At 36.7% G+C, this 23,347-nt stretch overlaps 1 protein-coding gene across 1 annotated transcript in view; it reads right to left on the bottom strand.

Moving 5' to 3' along the window:
* The window catches only part of PAPSS1 (3'-phosphoadenosine 5'-phosphosulfate synthase 1), a 39,494-nt gene that overhangs the window by 6,348 nt on the left and 9,799 nt on the right, over positions 1-23,347 (bottom strand). The window contains exons 3-11 of the mRNA XM_051618240.1: positions 22,826-23,061; positions 21,331-21,469; positions 19,140-19,258; positions 15,283-15,396; positions 13,308-13,419; positions 10,053-10,258; positions 7,706-7,841; positions 6,019-6,287; positions 4,454-4,683 (exon numbers count right to left, since the gene is read on the bottom strand). Of these exons, the coding sequence (XP_051474200.1) occupies positions 4,454-4,683; positions 6,019-6,287; positions 7,706-7,841; positions 10,053-10,258; positions 13,308-13,419; positions 15,283-15,396; positions 19,140-19,258; positions 21,331-21,469; positions 22,826-23,061 (1,561 nt within the window). The remainder of the gene's footprint in view (positions 1-4,453; positions 4,684-6,018; positions 6,288-7,705; positions 7,842-10,052; positions 10,259-13,307; positions 13,420-15,282; positions 15,397-19,139; positions 19,259-21,330; positions 21,470-22,825; positions 23,062-23,347) is intronic.

Here is a 23,347-nt window from a genome sequence, read left to right as displayed (position 1 = left end):
CTTTCTTAATTGAGTTTATTCTCAGCAGCAGTCTGTGGCTACATTTTATAGGACTGATCTTCTGTAAAGAATCGGGAATCTCTGCTTGCCGAAACAACTACTATTATTAAGCCACCAATCCCAAATTACACTTGTCTGTGGTAACTGTTTGAGAGGCCTTTTTGGCTGAAGAAACACACTGTTTTCCTGAATGGATTTCAGCATTGGGTAGGGATTTTTTGGGGGGTGGTGGTTTGTTTTGGTGGTTGCTTGGTTCTTTGATTGTTTTTTCTTTACACTTCAGCCCAATAGTGGTTCACAGATCTGATATTCATTTGGAATTTCTCTATTATAAATAGTATTCCTTCTATACTCCTATAAACTTTTCCAATACATGTTTGGATATACTCAATTATTTATCAAAAATTCTATTAAATCTAGATGGGTAAAAACTATGATAAGCGAAGGACTACCAATATTCATACTAGTTTCTATATGCATTATTTCTTCAGAATTCTGTGCAAGTGGAAATGCTTAAGCTTCCCACAGAAACTTAGATTAGACTTGCTATCTCACTTCAGCAACAATGAAACGGGAATTTATCATCTTAATTTTGACTAAAGGGAAAATATAATTAAGTTAACTCTACATGTGCTGCTATACATCACTGCAAATGCATTCCTCAAATCCCTTTCCTAAATCTTAGTTTTAGACACACTTTTTAAAAAATGTTTTAAGATTGCAGTTCCATGAGGCGTTAAACATAGTTCTAAGATGTCAAAGAAACAAATTCAAAATTGTGGTGGCTTCGTGAGGTAAAAATACAAGTATACATTCCAGTCATTGGTTGTTCAGTGGTCATAATATTTTAAAGGGTAACTTTAGTCAATTTGTACAAGTTAAGCTTGCAACTACAATTGCTGCGCAGCTACTATTAAGGCTTTTAGATCAGTCTTTCCTTACTCCATTTCCCCAAACACAGTGCTCCATGCTTATTCCTGAATGCAATCAGGATATCTCTGCCTTTCCTTATAAACAGGAGCACATGGAGATACACCTACCGTCCAGTGACTTCAGCTCCAGCCTAGCACCACAGCAGCTCAATGTTGTTAGCAAGCAGTGTGAGGCTCTGACAATCAGAGTTAACAGTCATGTTCTCCAGACTGTTCCCAAGCAGGGACACCAGGTTTACTGACACTTCAAGGGCAGCATGCATTCTGGAGGATACTAACAGAGGTGAGAAACAAATTTAATTTCTGTATCAACTCCACAAAACAGCATTTGCATGGACACTTTTGGGAGCTGAAGACCTTAAGAATGATGACCTCTTTGAATCACAGGCAGAACACCTAAGAAGTAAGGGCCTTTGTTACTAATCTGGAGACAACCAATGGTAGGCTTTTGGATGCTTCTCAGGCTTGCCATGAAGTCATGAGCAGCTTAGTCACAGCAAGGTATCACATAGTTGCCCAGTATCTTACAGTGCATAGCTGACCAATACCAATGTGAAAACCTACCCCCACAAGCATACATGAAATGCTGTCAGCATTACATCTTTCTCATAAAAGCTGACCATTAATGTTTAGACATGTCACAAGCAAAGCAACTCCCTGCCACTGCTAATGCTGCAGCCCCAATTTGTCAGACATCCTTCTGGTAGCCGGATCAAGCTTTTGGTAACATCTTAACACTAGCCAAAGATTCATCCCTCATCGTCCCCATGGCTTGGGATTACCTTCAGAAGCAGAAAGATAATTCACTAATATCAGCAAAGAGCCCAGCTGCAATAATCCCTGCATGTCTTTGCTGCCAAACCAGGTGTGGGACCAACTCCTTCAAATTAGACAGACACACAAGCTAGCATACAGTGTCCATTATGACTTCTCACAAGCACCTTCCTGTATAGAGGACTCTAGGAGCCCTGAAAGAACAGAAAAGGTGACCAGTGAATAACTACTTGGAGCAGCTCAGCTCAGCTATAGCTCAGTTGAAGGGAAACCCACTTGCCATAACCTTCAGTGCATCCATTAGTGATGTAAATTCTTGAATTTCCTAGTTCACTGCCAAGTCTCCAAGCCTCAAAGAACTGAGAAAGGTTTACAGAAAGCATTACACAGACTATCTTGAAATACAGCCAGCTGCACCCACCCAAGCTCTGTCTGCAGCCTACTAACTATGGCGAGCAGAAACAATAATGGCTCTCTCTTCAGGGAGTCTGCATGTGTCCGCATTGCCATCTAGAGGATTGCTGCCACACTCCAGTCCACCCTGTATTCTACAAACAGCATCTAGGGAAGGACTGGAAAAATGAACTTACACTCTGATAGTTTCAGGGCAAGGCTGCACACTAATAGCAGGATGGTCTTTTTTCCAAAACAGTAACAGAAACAAACAAAAAAATGCCTCAAACCAAAGGGTCCCCACGGGCATGATGAAAGGATAATATGGTGTGCATAATGCAGTCTCTGACAAAGGCAAACCCTGTTACCACAGAGATTTTTTTTTTATCATTTACCCTGGCTAATGACATAGGTACAACTGATAGGTACCCCTTGATCTAAACCAGTTCTGTCCTGCTAAGAATATCAATTATTACAGAACCAATATTCTTCTACAAAGATTCTCTGTTCCATGCAATGCAAATACCAATTGCTACTCCCCTTCTATTTCAACTTCTTTAAGTGATACACCAGTGTACTCTTTTACTTTAATCTCTAAAACTTGCTGAATTACTTGGATAACAAACAGGACAAATAAGCACAGTATCTACTGCAGCAGCCTTTGGAACCTTAAGTTACAGCATATACAGGTTTGCATAAAACTAGCAGTATTTACATCACAAACTAGTTACTGTGCACAGCAATGAGGACTTCTAGATGCATCTCAAATAACGAAAGGCACAAAGGTTGTGAAGTGTTCAAGAGCTAGCTAAAAGGACATGATTTTAGAAAAGACTTTCATGTCATAGATGTCAGAAGTAACCTGGTTTTTTTCCTCCTAATGAAATACCACATATATCAGAGCATTGGCCTGATCTGATGCTACTTTCCACAGTTTCACTTGAGGAAAAAAAAAATCCTGCTGCAATGCCATCCACAGAGAAGCTTCACAGCACAAAGTAGAACCTTACACTGGAATGGTGCCTATGTGGGAGGCAGGAGGAAGGAAGAACAAACTACAACTGGTAAATAAGCCTCCCCGATTAGCTTTAATTTTAAAATATCTGCATTGTAGCCAATCACCAAATTTCTAAACACATACAGACATTGTAGAGTAATACATAATTAAACTATTTTTAATTCTTGTCAGGTTTCAAAAGATATGCCTTTATCATGCTGCTTATGATTTCCAAACAACAGAAGAACATACTGTAAAGTTATATTTAGTTATGTAAGAGACAATAACACTTAGCAGCTTTTAAAAATAAAAGCAGACTAATTCAAGTGCTGGGAATTTACTGCTCAAAGACAAAGCAGTTGCATAACTTAAAATCAATGTCAAGTGAGCACACTATCTACTAATAAATATAATTAATGGTAAGAAAGACACAAGCCACTGAATAAAACTTGCTGGTCAATTGGCACAAGCAGCTGATGAACAAGAGATAAGGGATGGGTTCATTTTTACAGATCAATCTATCCCATAGTGAGTTGTACAGACTTTTTCCAGTTAGAAGCAGTAGGAAACAGTCAGAATATAAAAAATGCAAGGGTTTTTTTTAGAAAAAGGTCTTGCTTTACAAATGGTATTTCAGTACTAAATTCACCTGCAGTTTGGTGTAAAACAAAAGTAGAGTTCAAACACCTGAATAAAGAAGTTTAAACTAAAATTACATGTTATCTTCCCAGTCCCACTCATCAGCACCACACCAACACATACACTCAGCAAGGAGTGAAAACTACTGGAACATGCAGAAGGTGAAATTACCTGTCCTGTAATTGGATTTAAAAAAAAAAAAATATCCAGCTGAAAACCCTGGGCCATACAAAGGACTTGAGCATAATTTCGCACTTGTGTTAAACAGAGCAATTAGCTAATTTTCACTGTCTCTTGTCGACTATCTTCTCCTTGATACACTCTCTCATTGTTTCTCTTCCATGATATCTGATGCATATCTGACACTTGAGAAGCATATTTAGAAAGATAAATCAGCAGAAAATCTAACCTTACCATTATAATAAAAAATAATATTTTTCTGTGCATGTAGCACTCTTTGCGAACAGGTTGCAGAATTAGAGAAACTCCATTACCTGGAAGGAACACGGGAGCTTCCAGTGGCAGCTAAATTTGGATAAGGTTAGTTGTGCTGTGAAACCACACCCAAATGATTCTGAAGTTCCATTCACGATCTAAAACCACATCTAAACACTGCCATCTTTGAGCAATATTAACTTAATTATAAACATTTTTTTTAATATGAGTGGGAGGTAAAAGGCTATTGCTCAAAATGTCTTAAAACAAAAATACAACTTACTGATCAGAGTCATAATAATCCATGCACTTCTTTTTCTTATTGTAAGCTGCAACCCTGAAGGGTACAATTTCCAGTGCACGGAGGCCTGGAGCCATTGTCAACACTTTGGCACCATGGGTTGGCTCATACAGATCTTTCCCAGTGTCAGGGTGTGGCATCCCTGCTGGATCTCGCCCTACAATGTAGAAGTTAGCTCCTGCAACCATCCGCGACCTACAGTGCCACTGAACCTAGAACAGAGACAAGGAAAAACAATTAACAGAAGAAAATGGCCAAAATATGACTCTTAAAATGTGTATGCATTATGTAGCTACTACTTTTTCCCTAATCAAACATGACACCATTAAAATTTTTGCAGACTGGAAGGCCATATCCATTCAGTAGATAACCAAAATAACAGCTGCTTGTTGTTCTTTAAAGCGCAAACCTGTTATCAATGTCTTTTCAATGACCTATGGAAAATGATGAACGGAGGAGTCTCTTTTTTTACTTAACTACAAACATTATTGTCAGGCTGTACTCTGAGGTCACCGGAAATGCCATATAGGTCAGGAGAAAACTCTTACTCTCTTCAGAGTAAGGACTGTGGATTTTGTTCCTCCTCCTATGCTTATGAAGACTGAAGTAGAAGATTGCTGTTAATTCTCACAAGAGGTCTATGGGGAACAAACAGCACAGTAACTCACTTACATGCCTCAACTAAGACCTGGACTATATTTTTTTATTCTGGAGTGAAAGGAAGTGCAAGCTCTGTTTGATCAGTCAACTGGCCAGCAAAAAATAAGCTACACCTGTCTCTAATTTAACTTCACTGGTGAGACCTATCTATCTAAAAGCTACCAGAGAGTTAACCTCTTGAGCTCCGTCAGAATTTGAACTTCCTGTGGCTCATGGAGGCTGGGGGAGGTGAGAAAAACAATTTTAAAAAAGTAAAAGATGGAGAACCAATATACCCTAAAGGAATTGCCCTCAAATGAGAGCATTTATTCTCTCTGCTGCTTCCCACAAATTGCTAGGGATCCCAACCCAAGACCTGGCTTCTAAGTAAAGTGTTGCCAAAGAATTATTTCATACAAAAGCCTTGAGACAATTCTCTCTGAATTAAGTTTGCCAAAAAATAAACAAAGTGGGGTTTTTGGTTGTTTTACGTTGTTGTTTATTTCTAATTTGTGTATATCCCTCCAACATAAAGACATTTTGCTTGACAGTCCTAAAACTTAAGTATCTTAACATTCAGGACAACTATATGATATGTTAACAGATCTTATCATTCCTTCTAAAAAAGGCCATAAAAAAAGAGAAAGGATTAATTATCATAACCTTATAAAGAATAAACCCAAATTGTCTTCCAGCATTTCCAGAAAAATCCTCCAATATAGAAGATTCTTCATAGAAGAATGTTTTGACTGATGACAGAGGGAAGACCTTACAGTCTGGTTTCCCAAGGAAAGTCTCTCTCCATTAAAAAACCACAACTCAAAAAGCACTGGGCATAGTACAAAGTACTCCAGTGCACTGTCCAAGGGGTTTTGTTTTGTTTTCTTTTACACTCTGGATGTATTTACCTCCGTCGGTCCAGCATACATCATGGGGGAAGGGAATATAGCCACCACTGTTGTTTCTGGATTCAAGATTCCCTCCTCCAGCACTGCAGCATGTTGCTTCATGCGCCACATGAGGGGAACATCATCCTCTTTTGTCCAGCCTCCAAGTGGATGCAAGAGTAAAACTGGGCGCCGGTAGCCACGTTCCAAAAGCTGCTTATGAGTATCCTGCATTAAAAGAGCATGTCCATTGTGCACTGGGTTGCGTAACTGGAATGCAAAGACAGCATCTATGGAGAAAACACAGACAAAAGATAGAAGGAAAACAAGTTATTTGATCAGGACTTACACAACCACAGAAAAATCTTCATACAGTGCAATCTTTCCTCTGAATTGTATTAAACAAGTATAATACAGTAGTCACAGGTCATTAAAGTATTATGAATTATTATAAAATCATTATTCTCAATAAGCAAAACTTATCTAAAAAAATACTAAAAAACAGTAATAAGCTTCATTCATTTTTGAGATTTCAGCAGAATTACTCTAGTTTCTCCAATAGCTATAGTCTCCTCTTAGAATTTTTCACTTGCACAAGCATATAATATAAATTCTAAGAAGAAATCAAACTATGCTACCTGTCATAATGGCTCAATGTATCATCAGGAAAACAAATCAGACATATTTGCAACAAAACAAATAAAATGGGATTTAATTTGCCTTAATATGTTTCCTTGAACTAAGCAGCTTAGTAGACCTTACACACAGTACAAGCAAACAAGTACAACAAAGCAAGGCTCACTGCTGTTCTAAAGCATTACAAACCCTTTTGTTGTAAACCCCTGACACAACCAGGATTTCTCCCCTTTGAAAATTAAGATGAACTAAGGTAATCCACAAGACAGCAAAATTGCCATAACTGAGAGGTTTCCCAATAAACCAATGAAACCTAGAGAAGAGGATTTTTTTCAGAGATCAAATATATTTATTTAGGGTCTAGCTAAACCAAAGACTGGAATCTCAAACCTGCAGATCCTGAAAATACTGACCACACTGAAAAAAAGAAAGGAGCTCAGGACCAATTTGAGTTTGAATTCTTGATGTTAATTGCTTCCCTCACACTTAGAAGTGCTCAGCAGCTGCCTGTTAGTCACTGCCACAATGAAGGCAGGATGTTTGATTCTGCTTTATGACATTACTCAGCCCCTTAAATGCCTAAGAGAACTGCTTTACTGAGACAAATTGTTCTGTTTCTTCTGCAATATAAAGCCAGCAGTTAGCTCACAATTTTTAACTGTGATATATGCCACTTTACACCAGTTTATTTGCTCTACTGTTATAAGCTTTGCTCCCCAGAAGTAGCATGGAACAGACTGAAAAAAAGAAGAATATGAAAATTTAGCACTCAACCATACATCTCCAGTTTTAGCCAAACCTGACAACTTTAAAATTGGATTCTACCACATTATCTTTTCTTGCATTAGTAACATGACTAGTGTGCATTGAAAGATAAAATTCTCAGGGATTACCAGCCTCTCTTGTGTATTTAGGCAACGCAATGCCTAAGGTCATAGAAGTTAATACAGGCAAAGAATGCCACCTAAGAGAGCATTCAAAATCTTCATCCTTAAAACATCCTTGGTATTGAGGCAGCAGGCATTTACATAGATCTTTATGGGAAGAAATAGAACAATAAAAATCTACTCACCAGCATTCATGTCCTTGAATTTCTGCCTTAGTTCAGCTGGAGTGAGACGGTATTGATCAAGTCCATCATTCCAATAAATACGATCAAGGACCTGTAGATCTCCACCTACAAGCCAGTTCCCTTGCTCCATAACCATCTAAGAGAAGAAAGGAAAATCTCTGTTAGGGTTGATTGTCAGGCCCTCTTAAGCAATTAGAGCATTGCAATGGGGCACATCTTTACCATTGGAAGAATTCTGCTTTAATTTTATTTGACAGTCTCCAGTTAAGTATCAATGTGTTGTTCTTGTTTGTGGCTTGGGGTTTTGTTTTTTAATTAAGAATTAAAAACAAAACAAAACAAAAAAAAAACCCAAACCCAAAAAACACTAACATATACAGACACATTATATGACAGTTCAGGAGAGACACACAAGCATATGCTTTTCTTCCACAGTATCGGATTTTTTTAATATATACAAATGCAAGTAGCCAGTATTCCTAACCAACATTATTACATAAAAAGAACAGATAGTGGTTGGAAAGCCTAATACATCAAGTACTAATGAGGTTGCACACTATTTACAAGATTCTGTTCAGCAATAAAGTAACAGATAAAACAGCTCTGATTAACTACCAGCTCACTTCAATTTACAAATAAAATCAGAATCTTTGAAGTAGGATGGCTTTCAGATTGTTTCATAGTAACAGTTTACCAAAGCAACATATATTGTACACTGACTAGAATTCTTTTGGTATCTTCAAATATCACTTCACCCTTTATAAAAAAATTATTATGGCAAACAGTTTCACATACTCTAGTAGTGGCCACAGAAATCAATCAGAAATCATTTATTTCTGAGAACACATTTGCTTTTGAAGGTGGAACCACAAAAAAACTTCAAAAAAGTTGCCCCCACATTTCTGGTAATTTTTTAGCCTTATGAAATTTAAAGATGACAACAAATGTTGATATAAGGCATTACATACTAAACTCATAAGTTATTAAGTCTAGATTTTTCAATTTATTTTGGCTTTGAGATAGAGGACCTGCTGGAATTAAATGATGTTACAAAGAAAATGCCAGACTTGGACAACTCCCCAAGGTGGGGGGAAGGTATGATAAAGATATGAAGATTGCAAAACTCTGCACCGCAGTAACTCTCAGGCACCCAAAGATTGCTAATTTAGAAGGGCCACCAGATTCATGTGCTGTCATGATGCTGCCATGCACACATTCATATGCTGTCATTATACTACTATACACCCCAGCAGACTTAAGGACATAGTTCTTCATCTTCTACATTAGTTTCACCCCCATCATTTTGTAATTACTAATGCATTATAATGAGTTATTCAAATCTTGCCTGCATGAGATTTTCTTAGCATGTCTTAAATTTGTGTTAAGTTTTCTGTAAGGGGGTAATCTTACGTTCATCAGCACAGAACATACCAAGTACTTTGAAAATCTTCCAGAATACTCTCATTTGTATCTAGCAGATGTCCAGTTTCAGATATATTCCTGAATACAACAACTTCTGTCAGCAATAAACTGATTACACGTAAATGAAATTTAAAAAAAAAAATAATGGTTTTCACGTCTTTACTAGGCATACAGATATTTTCAGAACACAAAGGCTTTTCTTAAGAGCAAGCTCATAATTTGAGGTTTAATTTCTTTTAATCTGATTTTAAGTCATAGTTCTAGACAAAAATATACTATAGAGACAAATGGGGAAAGAAACATTTTGGCTCTGCAGAGCTAAGATGCAACATTTACATCAGTGGCAAAACCAAACAGCACTGCAATGACTATGACGCAATTATATGTATTTCAGTATGACATACACATAAGGTCAAAATAATAAAACATACTGAGCACAATGAATAGGAAACAACTGCCCAGAGTTAAATTATGAACTCTCCAGGAAGAGGGCCTATTTTAAAAGCATCTAAATCAGGCATTCCCCATGTGCTCCACATGCAGGCAAAATAGGAGTTTTCTTGCCTTCACAATGCATATATCTGCTAATTAAGAAGCTTTGATGGTCCATCTGCCTACACAGAGGGATGTGTTTCCTAGGCACAGTAGAGGGCAAAGTTTCCTCTTCTGTAGCACAGATTCTACAGTACCTTCTCAATTAATTTCATGTGTACATATTGAGATTAGATTTTCACACTAAGTGCAGACTATCCAACAGCTGCTTAGAACAAAACAATCACTTTTGTTTCTGCTCAAATATTTTAATTAGTTTTCAAAGTAGTTTTGCTGTTGATATACACCAGTCATAGATATCGACTTCATTTAATCTGCAGTTCCTCAAACAGTACAGCTAATAGGACTCGGTTTTCAACTTTTAAACGCACACCTTGATATAGGGATGTTCCTTGCATGTCGTTCCCCATTGCCTAGCACAGCGTTCCTCTTTCCTGTGCTCGTAGAATTCGGGATTACGGAGAATGGCCACGCGGCAGCCTTCATACACCAGTGCAATTGCTGTACACCCATCCAGTCTTTCTTTGTCTTCTTGAGTAGCTGTTAGCACTATAGGCACTGACAGATTAATAACTCCCCCTGCAGAGTGAGGAGAGAAAAAAATCCCTTATCCCTAGCAGTGGTCATCAATGATATTATGAAAATCTATACTTCTAATGAATTACAGTCCACGCTCTAAGTGTATCGCACAACAGGTAGTTCAAGTATTTACTTCACCACGGGTCAAAAGCAACTTTTATAATGAATCCTTGCATAAGATATATGTACTATAAAAATGTGCAAGCACTGAGGTTTGAGAAAGAACCAAGCACTGAAAATAGCAAGTGCTAATAGTTACACACAAGCATTTAGACTGTGAGGATACTACTTTTTTTGGATGTCAAATATTTTATTCAATAAGCTATACAGTATGCAGAAACACACATCTGACATTTTCAAACACATCATGTAAAATATTAGGCAAGATTCCTACTGGAGTGGATAACAGGTACAAAAGAAACAGCATTCTCAGCAGCCAGACTTTCAATCTATAAGTTTAATGCAACAGAGGCAGCCAAATGTACCCAAGTAGTTAGCACATAAAATTCAACTATTTCAAAAGGTGACTTTTGCTGCTTACTTAAAACTGTATTCAGATTCAGGTATAAATATTTCAGAAAAAAACCTGTTGAGTCAGGAAGACACTTTACAGTTTGTTCAGCTGAAAACAGCAGCTTTACTTCTAAAACTAAATCAACGTATCTGAATTTTAAGGTTATGGTGTTCTCATTTTTATTTCACTGCTAGATGCTGGAGGTCTTGTTTTTCTTGACTGCAAGAGTGATATTTGAGAAACCCAGTGGAGTAAATACAGTAAGTCTCATTCAAAGGCTTGAATTCTAATGATCATACTCTTGCTGAAAGAGTGCAAAACTTTTGGGTTGTCTCCAGGAGAAAAGTCATGGACCTCTTGAAGTTAAGAGGAGGTTTGCTTTTGGCTTTAGTGGGGACAAGACTCTAAATAAGGCTGAGTCCCTGTTATTTGAACTTCTTTTTTTTTTTTAAATATATAAACTTCTCTCAATATTATCTTAAGTGTGGTAAGGAAATTAAAAATCATGAAGGTGCATGAAAAACTTAAGACAAAAATAGGTCTCCCCTTCCTTCAGAATGCAAAATGGAAAGCTGTGCATCTTCTCTTAAGTTCAGTCTTAGTGCTCAGAGCTACCTCCAAAGCAACTGGGTTATAAAATTGAGCTTGGCAACAGTCATAGAGAAGGTAACGTGCTGCCACTAACTTGATAATTTTAAAATTCCTTTTGCTTTGTGAACAATTAAATAGATATTTCAAACTGGAAAGAGATTTCAAAGCTGTTGATTATTAAAATTCTGTCAGTGATCAATAATAAATATACAGTATTTTCTATATGCCTTCAGCCACTGTACAAATGAGAAACCAAGGCAAGGTAGTGGCATGAGCTTAAGACACAGATAAGCACAGATGTCAGCCTGAGGCTATTTCAGGTAACTTAAGCTTTAAGGTGAGAATGACTTACCTTCACTGATCTCCGTAATGTAGAAGTCAGGCAGTATGAACATTGCATTTAAAGCTCAAAGTATGAGATGCATTGCAGGTATTAAACAATTTCCCCCCCATTCAGAATCAAAACCCTGGAAAATGACTTCCGCTGTGAGACTCCAGAACTAACATACCAAGCAGGGAGGAAACTTTCAGGATATTGTTTTGACTTAAATGTTGCCACTTCAAGTAGCAAAGGAGTGCTAAGGCAATCACATTTTTCTAAAAAAGTTCTCATACATAAATGTTGAAGTAGATATCTAAGAGAAGGAAACATGGTAGCATCTAAAGCAATATGACTGTTCTATTCAAGCTTAAGATTGAAAATGGTTTCCATCAGTAAGTTATTTGTTATTTTGCATTACACTTATTTCTTGCAGCATACACATGGTACTAAAAACAACTGCAAGAGAAGTTTAAAACTTGTAATATTGCCATATCTGAAACACTCACCTATGCAAGGTCTTAAAAGCCTTATAAAAATTCTGATTTACAGAAGACTACAGGGCAAAATAAGGAGCTACAAGCTACTTTAGCAGTTAAATGCACAGCATGCCATGTGCAGAGTATGTTTCACTTGGATGGACACACAGAAGGCAAATGGAATGAAAACAAAACTAGTAGTCCAAAATGACGCTGCAAACCTGAGATACTCCAAAATAACAGGATGGCATTATGTAGCCTAGGACAGGATCCAAGAGACCTACAGAAAAGGGAAGTAGAAAACGTAGGAGGGACAAGAGATCTCTGGATGACGGAACTGAAAGACAAGTAACCTTTTTTTTTTCTGCTGTTTGGTCTGCAGCAAGAGAAGAGTAATGCAGAAGGAAGTGCAGAGACAGAAATTTCTACCACCTCTCTTGGATATACAGAGTGCAAAAAACCTAAAAGGCTGGAGTAAAACAGAGCCTTTGAAGGGGAATAAATTAAACCTAACAGAGGATCACAATCAGATTTCAAAACCTGAGGATGTTATCACTTGTTGACCATCTTAACTAATGCTTGCTCTTAGCCAATTGGTAATGCAAAATAAAATATATTCATTTAAATTATCACATGATAATTAGTAAGTCATAGTGATTCAATTACACGTGACAATTGTCAATACTCAAGCCACCTCCTTAAATTCTGATTTAATTTTTGCAATAGCTCCAGCATTTACGTCAGTTTGTTGTCCTTTCCTTCATCACTATTATGGAACAAATCTTGTGGCACACAGAGCTAAATAGCACTTAAACTGCAATTCTGAATTCTAAAATCAGTTTCTTCAAAACAAATTAAGAAATACAGTTTCTCAGTTTAAATCCTTCTTGACAACAAAAACATTTGAAAAATGTAATTTGTAAAGGCAAAAAGACAAGACATTCAAAGTCTAACCTAGCAGTATGTATAAAAAGAATAGAAACATGAAGTTTAAAACTTATTATTGTAATATGCTGTTCTCTTAACCCCAGTTGGGTACAAGCCTGACAACATGATACTGCACCACCACGGAGAAGCAAAACACCAACAATATTTTAGAAATAGAATTAGTTTGCTCAGCCTTACAAAGAGTGAATTTTACCCTACCATCAAGGAGACAGTCAAAGTGAAGGCACTGTAGGTATTCTCTCTCTCTCATAAAGCCATTTAGGGGTGTTGCCCAACCTTCTGCTAGTACTTGCACCCATTGCATATCCACCTGGTAAAGAAATGGAAAAATATAGCAGACACAAGTTGTTGCTTACACTAGATCAAAATCCCATTTGTTAAAAAAACCACAACATATAAAAATCCCACATCAACAAGCTTTATTTTAAAATGCTTGATAGAGTTCAGTTAATCAAATTAGAGTGTCCCACTTGCATTTACTTTTTTAACAAAGCAAGATAATCAAGGTGTTAAAAAAACCCCACAACAAATACAATTACCACAAAAATATGAGAATTATGGGGGTAAATCTCAAGATATGTAATCCTAAAACGGATGAGAAAAAATTTATTGCAGAAACTAGTGAAGACAACCCAGAAGTAAAATTCTCTCAGGACTAGTACTTATTTTAATTTAAGAGGTATCAACTTACAGGAAATTTCCTTACTTGGCACTCAAAACAGTCACACTATGACTTAGTGTGTGGCCTCTATTATTTCTGCATGTGCATTACTAAAACTTCATAACTTCATCAAGTCTTTGACAAGGACAAGCTTTTGCAGAGAGCGTGATTCATTTTATTACATCGTTTAATTTATGCTGAGATGAGCACAAGACTTTTTTTTCCCAAGCTTATGCTATATACTTGCTTGATATTTAACCACTGGTTGTGTGTGAAGGGAGAAAGGATTTGCTTTTCTATATTGGGAGAGATTTAGAATAGGACAATACAGAAATTTAGTAATGGTGACCTTAAATATATGTTCCTAATCAAAGCAATAAATAGTTTTACACATATGTGAAAGGAATCTAGCAAAATGTAGTGAAAGGAAGTATTACAATATTTTAGTAGTAGAAAGCTAGACAAATTTTAAAACTATTTGATTCAGTGCTTAGTATGTCATTTCAATCCTTCAAAGTCAAGTTACGCATTGCAGATGCTCAACTCTAAGCTTAGCCAGCTTCTAGATCAAATGCTTAGCCTTAACTTCTAGTAATACTGTCAAAAACACAGTGAAAACACTCATGCATTGTATCTGCGTTTAGGCCTAGTTCTTCATAAAAAGAAGGTGCAGGAGAACAAAAACACAGACATAAGTAGCTTTGTCTAATTTATCCGAGTTGGAAAATAATGCATTTAACCAAAATAAGAACAGACTTAGCAAGTTGATCTGTGCTTTTCCACATTTTCTCCATTACAAGCCAGAAAAATAGCATGAATATGTTCTAACCAGAAAAAAAAAAAAAAAAGTAAAGTAGATCTCATCATCTCTCTGTAGACTTAAGTTTGCAACTGTTTGCACCTGGTATATAAGGTTACTATCATTCAGCTGAAAGTTTCCAACAAAGACAATAATAAATGGTCTGGGTTGTAAGGAACCTTAAAGACCATCTAGTTCCAACCCCCCTACATGGGCATGGACACTTCCCACTTGACTTGCTCAAAGCAGCCCCATCCAACCTGGCCTTAAATCCAATCAAGAAGCAGTAACTGATTTCCTTCATATTTCTGTCACTAGAATTCAAAATTTAATGGTTTGTGTAATTAATTTTTTTTTTTAAGTTAGTTATACTTCTAGGAAAAACTGCCTTTACAAGACATGCATGGTTTAGTCCATGGATGGGGGAGACAGTAGGAAGAAGTCACTGTAAATTTGAATCTCCAGGCTTGACATAAACTAAGTAACACTATACCAAACATTATTTACGAAATTACCAAGATTAAATTGATATCTCTGGAAAGTCATCAAACAAAACACAAATGCTGTGATTTCTCTCAAGAAAAGAGGGAAAAAGCATATTGAGATACATTCTGTAACCCATACAGGTATCTCAACTATATCTGCTTCCACTGAGCAACTGATTAGACTGTCTTTCAACTCCAGCAGCAATGAGACAACTGAACATACAATACCTTATTTATTTCCAAGGTTAACAGAGACTCAGCATCAGTTTTGGCCAACTGTAGCTTATTTTCTGGCACATAAAGCTCTTTCACCTCATAAGAGGCATCTACTGGTACAATGTCCTGTATAAAAGAAAGAAACAGAACTTAATGTTTGCTCAGAATGCTTCTTTGACACTGAACACATGTTCAAGAAGTAAAATTTGATTGTTGCACTACTCTGTAGTGAGGCTTTGAGATTGAGCATTTATAAATTTACGTCATTCACTATAACTTAAAGTGGTAACATGGCAGTAAAAAAAAAATCTTTCTCAACTGAAAATGATTAATACAGAAGTACAAATTAAAGGCATTACTTACAGCTAATGCCATAATGCCACTGCCTTACTCTGTATACTAATAGAACATTTAAATGTGAGGCCACCTACGCATACATGTATGCAATGAACTGAAATCTAGTTTTCTCACTAGAATACCACTGAATATAAAATTTTATTTGAAAAATGAGTTTTAAACAAGACATTATGTTTTATAAGGAAAAGGTCAGTCCATTACGTATCAGACATCATTTGGGAAGCTGACTAGACAGTAAGTTAGGAAAAACCTGCTTTCTATTTTCTCTGCCTGAGCAGCAGCATTACTGCCCAGGAGAGCTGCAGCAGACTCCTGGCACAGCACTAAGCACAGGATCAAATAAAGGTACTGCCTGCTGTAAAGAACAGCAGACCTTAAAAGCAAATTATAATGACTGAGTACACATTATTCTGCTTCACAGAAGATTCCCCTCTGGACTCTAGTTCAGTACCATAATAGAATGTCCTAATTTTACAAAAGATCAAAAGCTTAAAATAAATATGCCTACTAAAAAATTATCTTCAAATATTATCCTGTTTTTAGTGTCCCACTAATGGGTAAAACAATGGAGAAAAAGGTTTTACAATGCAGTTTCTGTCAACAACTTACCTCATTCTAAGCATGTAAATAGCTTGAAGGCATATCTAGCAACACTGAGTCAGACATTTAGAGAAATTGTAGGATTAGTAAACCTAGATTCCCTAGCAGACATAAAAATAGTATTTAAATAACATCTCAGATTTATTTAAAAGAAACAAGCGGCAAGAGGAATCTATAGCTCTTTTAAACTGTGAGTTACACTAAAATACTAGGCTAGCAAGCCATCTAGTGACCACTTCATGGTAGTAACTTTACTCAAAAGTTCATTCCACCAAAGGACAAGTTGCACATTATGAAAACATATGCCCATGCAGCAAAGAAGGCCAATGGCATACTGTACTGTAATAGCAAGAACATAGCCAGAAGGTTAAAAAAGCAATTATACTGTTCTTTGTGGCACTTGAGAGACCTTATCTGCACAGCAGGCGAAAGTTTGTGCCCTTCTCCCTCACCAATTTTTGACAGGAAAACCAAAAAAGAAAAAAAATGAAGTCTTTGCAGCCAAATACCTGTATCAGGCTTGTCTGACTACATTAGAAAATATCAGCAGATTGAAAGCCAAATTTATCAAGCTGAAAAGCCACACAAGCCTTTCTGACTGAAAAAAAAAGGAAAGAGAAGTATGCAACCACTGATTTGTGTAGTACCAAAAAAAAAAAAAAGGCAGTTTTCATATTACTTAAACTCCACTTCTTTAGGAGATACTCATCAGTTCCCTGCATTGTATATCCCTAAAATGCACTTAGACATATTCATTGAACTTGCATGCAAAGAAACCAAACCAGGTAACCTTTAAAACCAACTTATGCCACACAAAAGCTTTCCAGATGCAACAGCTGCTTATTAGTTCTATTCCTGTGTGGTTACCTCCCTGAGCAAGTTTTTAGAAAATTGATAAATTTATTTCAGAGTGTTTTTCAAATATTACAAAAAATATTAATAATCAAATTGTCCCACTACCTATAAAAGAAAAATGTTTCCAATTCTTGTTCAATAAATATGTGTATACCTATCTCTATCTCAACACACATTATACAGTTCCAGCTGTCTGTATTGTCTGAACTAGTATAAAAACAGTCCTCAAAACTCAAGAATTACCAACACTTTGAAAAGACTTCTTCCCAAAGTTTTTCAAAACTACTAAAACAAAACAAACATTCCTAATTATTTTTAATGCTGCTGGCCTATTGTGTTTTTCTTTACTAATCACAGTGGATTATTAAAGAGCACAGACATGGCTTATTCCAGCTAAAGGAAATCTACAGAAATTATATTCTCAATTTATCACTGTATTAATATGGCCTGAGAACAAGACATGCCAGTTCAGCCACGCCTTGGTTTCATTAAAGTAAACAACCACTAAGATACCTTTGCATTCACAATAGTACTGTCTACAAAGAAATTATTTTAAAAGTGCTAAAACATGCCTTAAGCAAAGGACAATGCAGAGCTGTCTGGGCCAGTAGCCAGAAATCAGCACTGTGTACCAAAGGTATTGACTCAAGACTTGGTGGTCCCCAATTTTAGAACATGTAACACTGGTTTCTGCAATTCTGAAACATACTGGGTTGTTCTTCTGAGCAGGAGGCACAAGGTCTCCCACAATCATGAACTGTCACCTCCCATAGGTAGGACTCCTACACAGTGCTCTCCTCCTTTCTTCCAAAATATATTCAGATGAGCATTAGGGTAGAACTCCAGAATTCTGCTGTGTTTTTTTGCCTTGTCTTATCTTCTGTGCAACCTTGTGCAAGCAGTGATCTATTAAAAGAGTTTTCCTGAAAATGTACATACAAGAGACTAAATCTCTCCAGATCTATATTGGCACAGAAGGTTAACATTAACTCTGTGCTGGCTACATGATGAGGCCTTCAGCTTTTACCAACTTCAGCACTTGGTGGAGCTTTACTCCAGGTACACCTTAAATTTCCAGAACAGACACTTCAAAAAGAAAAAAAAAAATTGTCTGCTAAAGTATCTAAATTAAAGTAATTATCTGAAATGTCATCCCACTACCCACTGGCTATAGATAAGAATGTAAGGAGACACATTTCTTCTACGTGAAGATTAGCAAATTCTGGGGGTATGGTTTCAAGAGGATAAAGCCATCTCATGGCTGCCTTCACTTTTAATGAGTTTTGGATTTGGATTTTTTGTTTGTTTGGGTTTTTCCTCTGTGGGTAGCTTGTTGGGGTTTTTCTGGATTTGTTGTTTGGGGTTTTTTTAGGTTGAGTAATGAGCTGAATCCACTTATTAAGAGAACAAGAGGCCCAGAGGCTTCAAAAGGGATGATGTAGATTACAGGCTTGAACAAGGAAAGAGACATACCTTTTCAGGAACTATGAACCATTAACTCAACTCAGCCATGTCAAGAAGATCAGCTTCCTGAATTGGTCATTACACAACTGCAGGACCACTTTCAACAGTGAAAGAAAAACAGTGGAAAAAGGGGAAACCAGACAACTGCAGCAGCTCCTATTTAAGCCAGCTCAATTACTGTGTATGTGCATCCCTTTCTCTTCACATCTGTAGTATATGTTAATTTGTACACTACAGAGACAAAGTAAGAACTTTCAGACTCTTACATATGATAGCTACCAATTTTAAAGTTGACATTCATCATTGGTTCTGTAACAACTGAGACAGCCTTGTCTCCCTTCCAGTTATCAATTATTATAACAAATATAAAATAATTTTCCACTTGTTGAATTCTTATTTCCCTGAGATCCATGTTGCTGCAATGTTTAGGTTTAAAAAGGAAGCACACAACAGGACAAGTTGAAAAGCTCAAATATAAAGATGTATAAGCCTTTAACTCTTAACTGTCTCTGCTTTTCCCAGTATATACATTCAGACTGCAGGCACAAATACTTTGAAAAAAGTTATTAAGATATATCTGCATTTCTGCTCACCCTCTCTTGAAGAAGTTCCACAACTTGTTGTATACAATCATTCACATCACAGGAATCAGTTTTCAGCACAAGCTCTGGGGCTTCTGGTTTTTCATACTCGGAGTCAATCCCAGTAAAACCTACAGAACATACATGACAAAAATCTTCAGTGAGTTTTTCCCATAAGATTACTCCATACTAACATTGTTCACTGACAGTTTTCTTTTCTAGGTATAAACCAACACACCTGGCAAGAGCACAGTTTTAGCTTCCTTACTATAGGATTTCTTAAGGAAAGTAACAGCTTCCTTCTTTATCAAACCCTCTGCTAATCCTACTACATGACTGCATCAAACTTCAGCATTCTGTACCACATACATAGCCCACTTCTGTTGAAGAACTTACTTGATTTATACTGTGAATAAAGAACAGAGCACTGGCAGAATAACTGTGCACATCAACCCAGAGTTAGCAATTCATCAGCTGTCCTTCGTGATTAGCTGTTATTAGGGTTTTTTTAACACAAAGCCTGTTGACAAATGATCAGCATATATGCAAATGTACAGTCATACCACCAAGCAGTACTCTGAAGAGTAAGGAATTCCAACACCTATTTTATTGTTTTAACTAATATACACATCTTAGCATAACTGTTAAAGCAAAGGAGATGTGTCTATTGTCACAGACTGTACAAGCTACCAGTGACACTTGTACTGGCTTACTTAGCTAGCAATCTGCTTTGAAACAGAAGAGATTCTGACTAACCATGCTGAAACAAGTAGGAAAAAGCAAGCCCAAAGGCAAAGTATGTCAGCACTACAAGTCGATCTGCACAGAAATATCAGCTGGTCTGCAGCAATTGAACATCGGCATCCTCTATAATTGCAAATGCAAACATTAAAATTCCAGATTTTTCACTTCAGACTTAAATACTCTCAAAATCAGTAGCGTAATTCCCCATCTAAGAAAAAGATAAATTGCTGCAGTAACCCATGTGATAAAGGTCAGTATAGTTTCCAAAAACTATATTCCTTATAAGTATCTGATGACTTGACAAGTGAGAATAGAAAGCAAAGAAAGTGTCCCATTAAAATTGCCAGAGAAAAGTTAACAGTTACTGACGTTCCTTGTGGAAAAGTTCGTTTAATTTTCATCCTTCACGTATCAGATAGGTCATAAGATACAGCCAGATGCACCTGTAACTTACTCAAGCACTGTATATCTCCCATCTATCTCTTAAGTAACACAATTCCATTCTGGGGTTTCTAAAATTGACAGAATATGAAGGAAGTTCTACAGCACAAATATGGATTCTGTACAGAACTTTATGTCATGCTTTCTCAAGCCATCTTGCTCTGATTCTGAGCAAACCTTGGTTCAGCCTTATTTATTCCTGGTCTTCACATTAAATATTTGGTAGTACTAGAAGGATCAAGCAACCAGTCATGTGGAATGTCTTTAATTTCTTGAATTTTGTATCACTTTTGATCCATAATGACTTGAGTTTATCATTAGAGCACCTGCAAATTCAGCCCCTGAAATAGATTACTTAAAAACTGTTTTGCTTCTTAATAAAGGTAAAATGTGCTGTCATCAACCTCTGCAAACTAATATAACACCAAGCAAAGAGGCATTTGAAACAATGCTTGAAATTCATCACTTGAGTGATCACATTTAAACTTTTTTTATTGCAGGCTGCACTTAAACCTTGATCTGGGGCTGGGAACAGGAAACCATATTCATGGACACTAGCACAGAACCCTATTTTCAAAATACAAGTTAGTCTCTTCAGAAATGTTCTTAATGGTCTTTAGAGAAAGATAATGGCCACATTTTACTTTTGGAAGAAGTCAGTAACACTTATGAATGCAATTATAGACTTCAGAGAGAATCAGGCTCTTTTTTAAGTAATCAATGGACACACAAAGGAAATAGACTAATTCTCAATTGTAAGAGCCTGCAGTAGAAACCATGTAATCTGCTCAAGTTTTTCATGTGAGAATAAAAAGCTTTGCCCTTTTGCTGTCCTATGCATTCAACTAGTCAGCTGCACGAGCTAGAAGTCGATCACATTTTTCTGCTCGGTCCTGTCCCCCAGTCCATGCTGTTTTCAGGGGTGGTACACTCAGACTTGAGCACATCCCCTCGCTTGGAGTCAAATTATGCCAATGTTTCACTTATGTAGAAAGGATGTAACTACATCTAGGTTCACCTTTGATTTCTCCAGCCCTGGCTTTCTTATAGAGTCCTTTAACATCTCTCTGCTCGCAGACATGCAATGGAGCATCCACAAATACTTCAAAAAAAGGCAAACTTGCCCCTTCATGAATTCGTCTGGCATTATTACGATCCTGAAAGAAAACAGAAAAAAAACTAAAATATTACACCCACGTATCGACTCTCTGGTTTTGAAGCTCATTCTAAAGAAGTTGATAGTAAAATGTAAACAAGTTTTCAAAGTTTGAAAAAAGAAACATGATTTGATCAACCAATGCCCTGCAAGCTACATCAGCTACCATACACATGGTTCATCACATGGTAAAAGCTGACATGAAGATCTGAGATATTTTACATTAAACCTATTTATTTAAAAAAAAAACACACCAAAAAACCCACAAGAAACAAACAAAAATCCACCCACACAAATCCAAGCATAGACTGCATTTTTTTCTGTACCTGCCCCTATATTAGGAGTTACATCCCCAACAGTTACATCTGCCTAGCTCACTAATGTCAGAGGAGGTATTATTACCTCCTGCTCCTGACATAACCACCTTCTCTCCAGAGCACCAGATTTCTCTACATTCATTAATATGACAAGACTTGTTTGCTCCAAATATTATTTTCTTTCTATGGCTTGCCAAGCATTGATATAATTGGTGAATTTCACTTAGAGAACAAAATCTTTCAAAAGCCACTAAAACTGTATCTTACTAAGTGTGATTATTTTTTCTCATAAATGAAGTCTTCTGTTTTACTGCAGGATCTTGAGTTCCCCAAATTATTATCAGAAGACCTGTAACCAACGAATTAGAATCACAGAATCACAGAATGGTTTGTGTTGGAAGGAACTTAAAGATCATGTACTTCCAACCCCCCTGCCATGGATGGGGAAAATAACACCTTATCATGCTGTGCAATGTCTGAGCTACAGCCCATGAACCATTCTTCAAGATACTTGGTGTTAACACATCATTTTTTTCCCTCCCATCCATGTTCTCATACACAGACATAATGTATACACAAAAAAAGGTTAACATGGATATGTTGTATGCATAGCATGAAATTAAGGAAAAAGAGCTAAAGGCAATTAAACACCTTTTCCCTTAAGCCCCTTAGTAAAATTCAGCTCACACTATTCATTTATTGAAGAAAAAATTGCTTTCAAAAACAATTTAATTGAGTCTTTAGGTTAAGTATATACATATTTTTTGTAGTAATAAAATACTGGCATCTACATGGATCAAACAAGACACTATAGTTTGAAGACTGAAGGACAGTTTCAGTTATAGGACTAATGTAAACTTGTTTTATAATTAAGATGAACGTTTCTGAAATTTGAGTGATCATCTCTAGAAAGCACAAATGTCAAAAAAACAATCAAGCAATTGATTCTGGTGAAGTTCAGCAAGGGATTCTTATAACTAAAATTCTGAGTGACATTTTGTATTTTCCCTACATTTTATCTAGAGGGTTTTCACATTTACCTGAGCATAAGGAGAGATGAAACTAGTAATGCACACCAAACCAGCATCTGCAAACAGTTTAGCAACCTCAGCAATACGACGGACATTTTCTTCTCTGTCTTCTGGTGTGAAACCCAAATTCTTATTAAGGCCTTGTCGAATATTGTCACCATCCAATGTGTAGCACGGAATGCCATGGCATACTAAATATTCCTCCAGTGCCATGCTCACTGTAGTCTTCCCAGCACCAGACAGACCTAGAATATTCAATAATAATATAAATATCTATATATTAGAAGGATCAAAACTAATTAGAGCAAATTGTAGTACATGTATCACTGCTAGTATGAAAAAAACTAGCATGACAGACATCAGCAACAATGCCTTTCAGAGATGCTTGCCTGCAACATAAGCTAAGTGCCTTTTACACAGACAATAGGTAAAGGGAAAGTAAGGCACAAAGTTAATTAGAAACAGAAAAAAAGAGGATGGCCTTGAGAGCTATTGCTACCTATAGGGATGGTGCACATTCCCTAGTGCTAC

Source organism: Apus apus, chromosome 4 (genome assembly GCF_020740795.1).
Source record: "Apus apus isolate bApuApu2 chromosome 4, bApuApu2.pri.cur, whole genome shotgun sequence".
Lineage (NCBI taxonomy): Eukaryota > Metazoa > Chordata > Aves > Apodiformes > Apodidae > Apus > Apus apus.
This window is presented reverse-complemented; position numbering and strand designations above follow the sequence as displayed.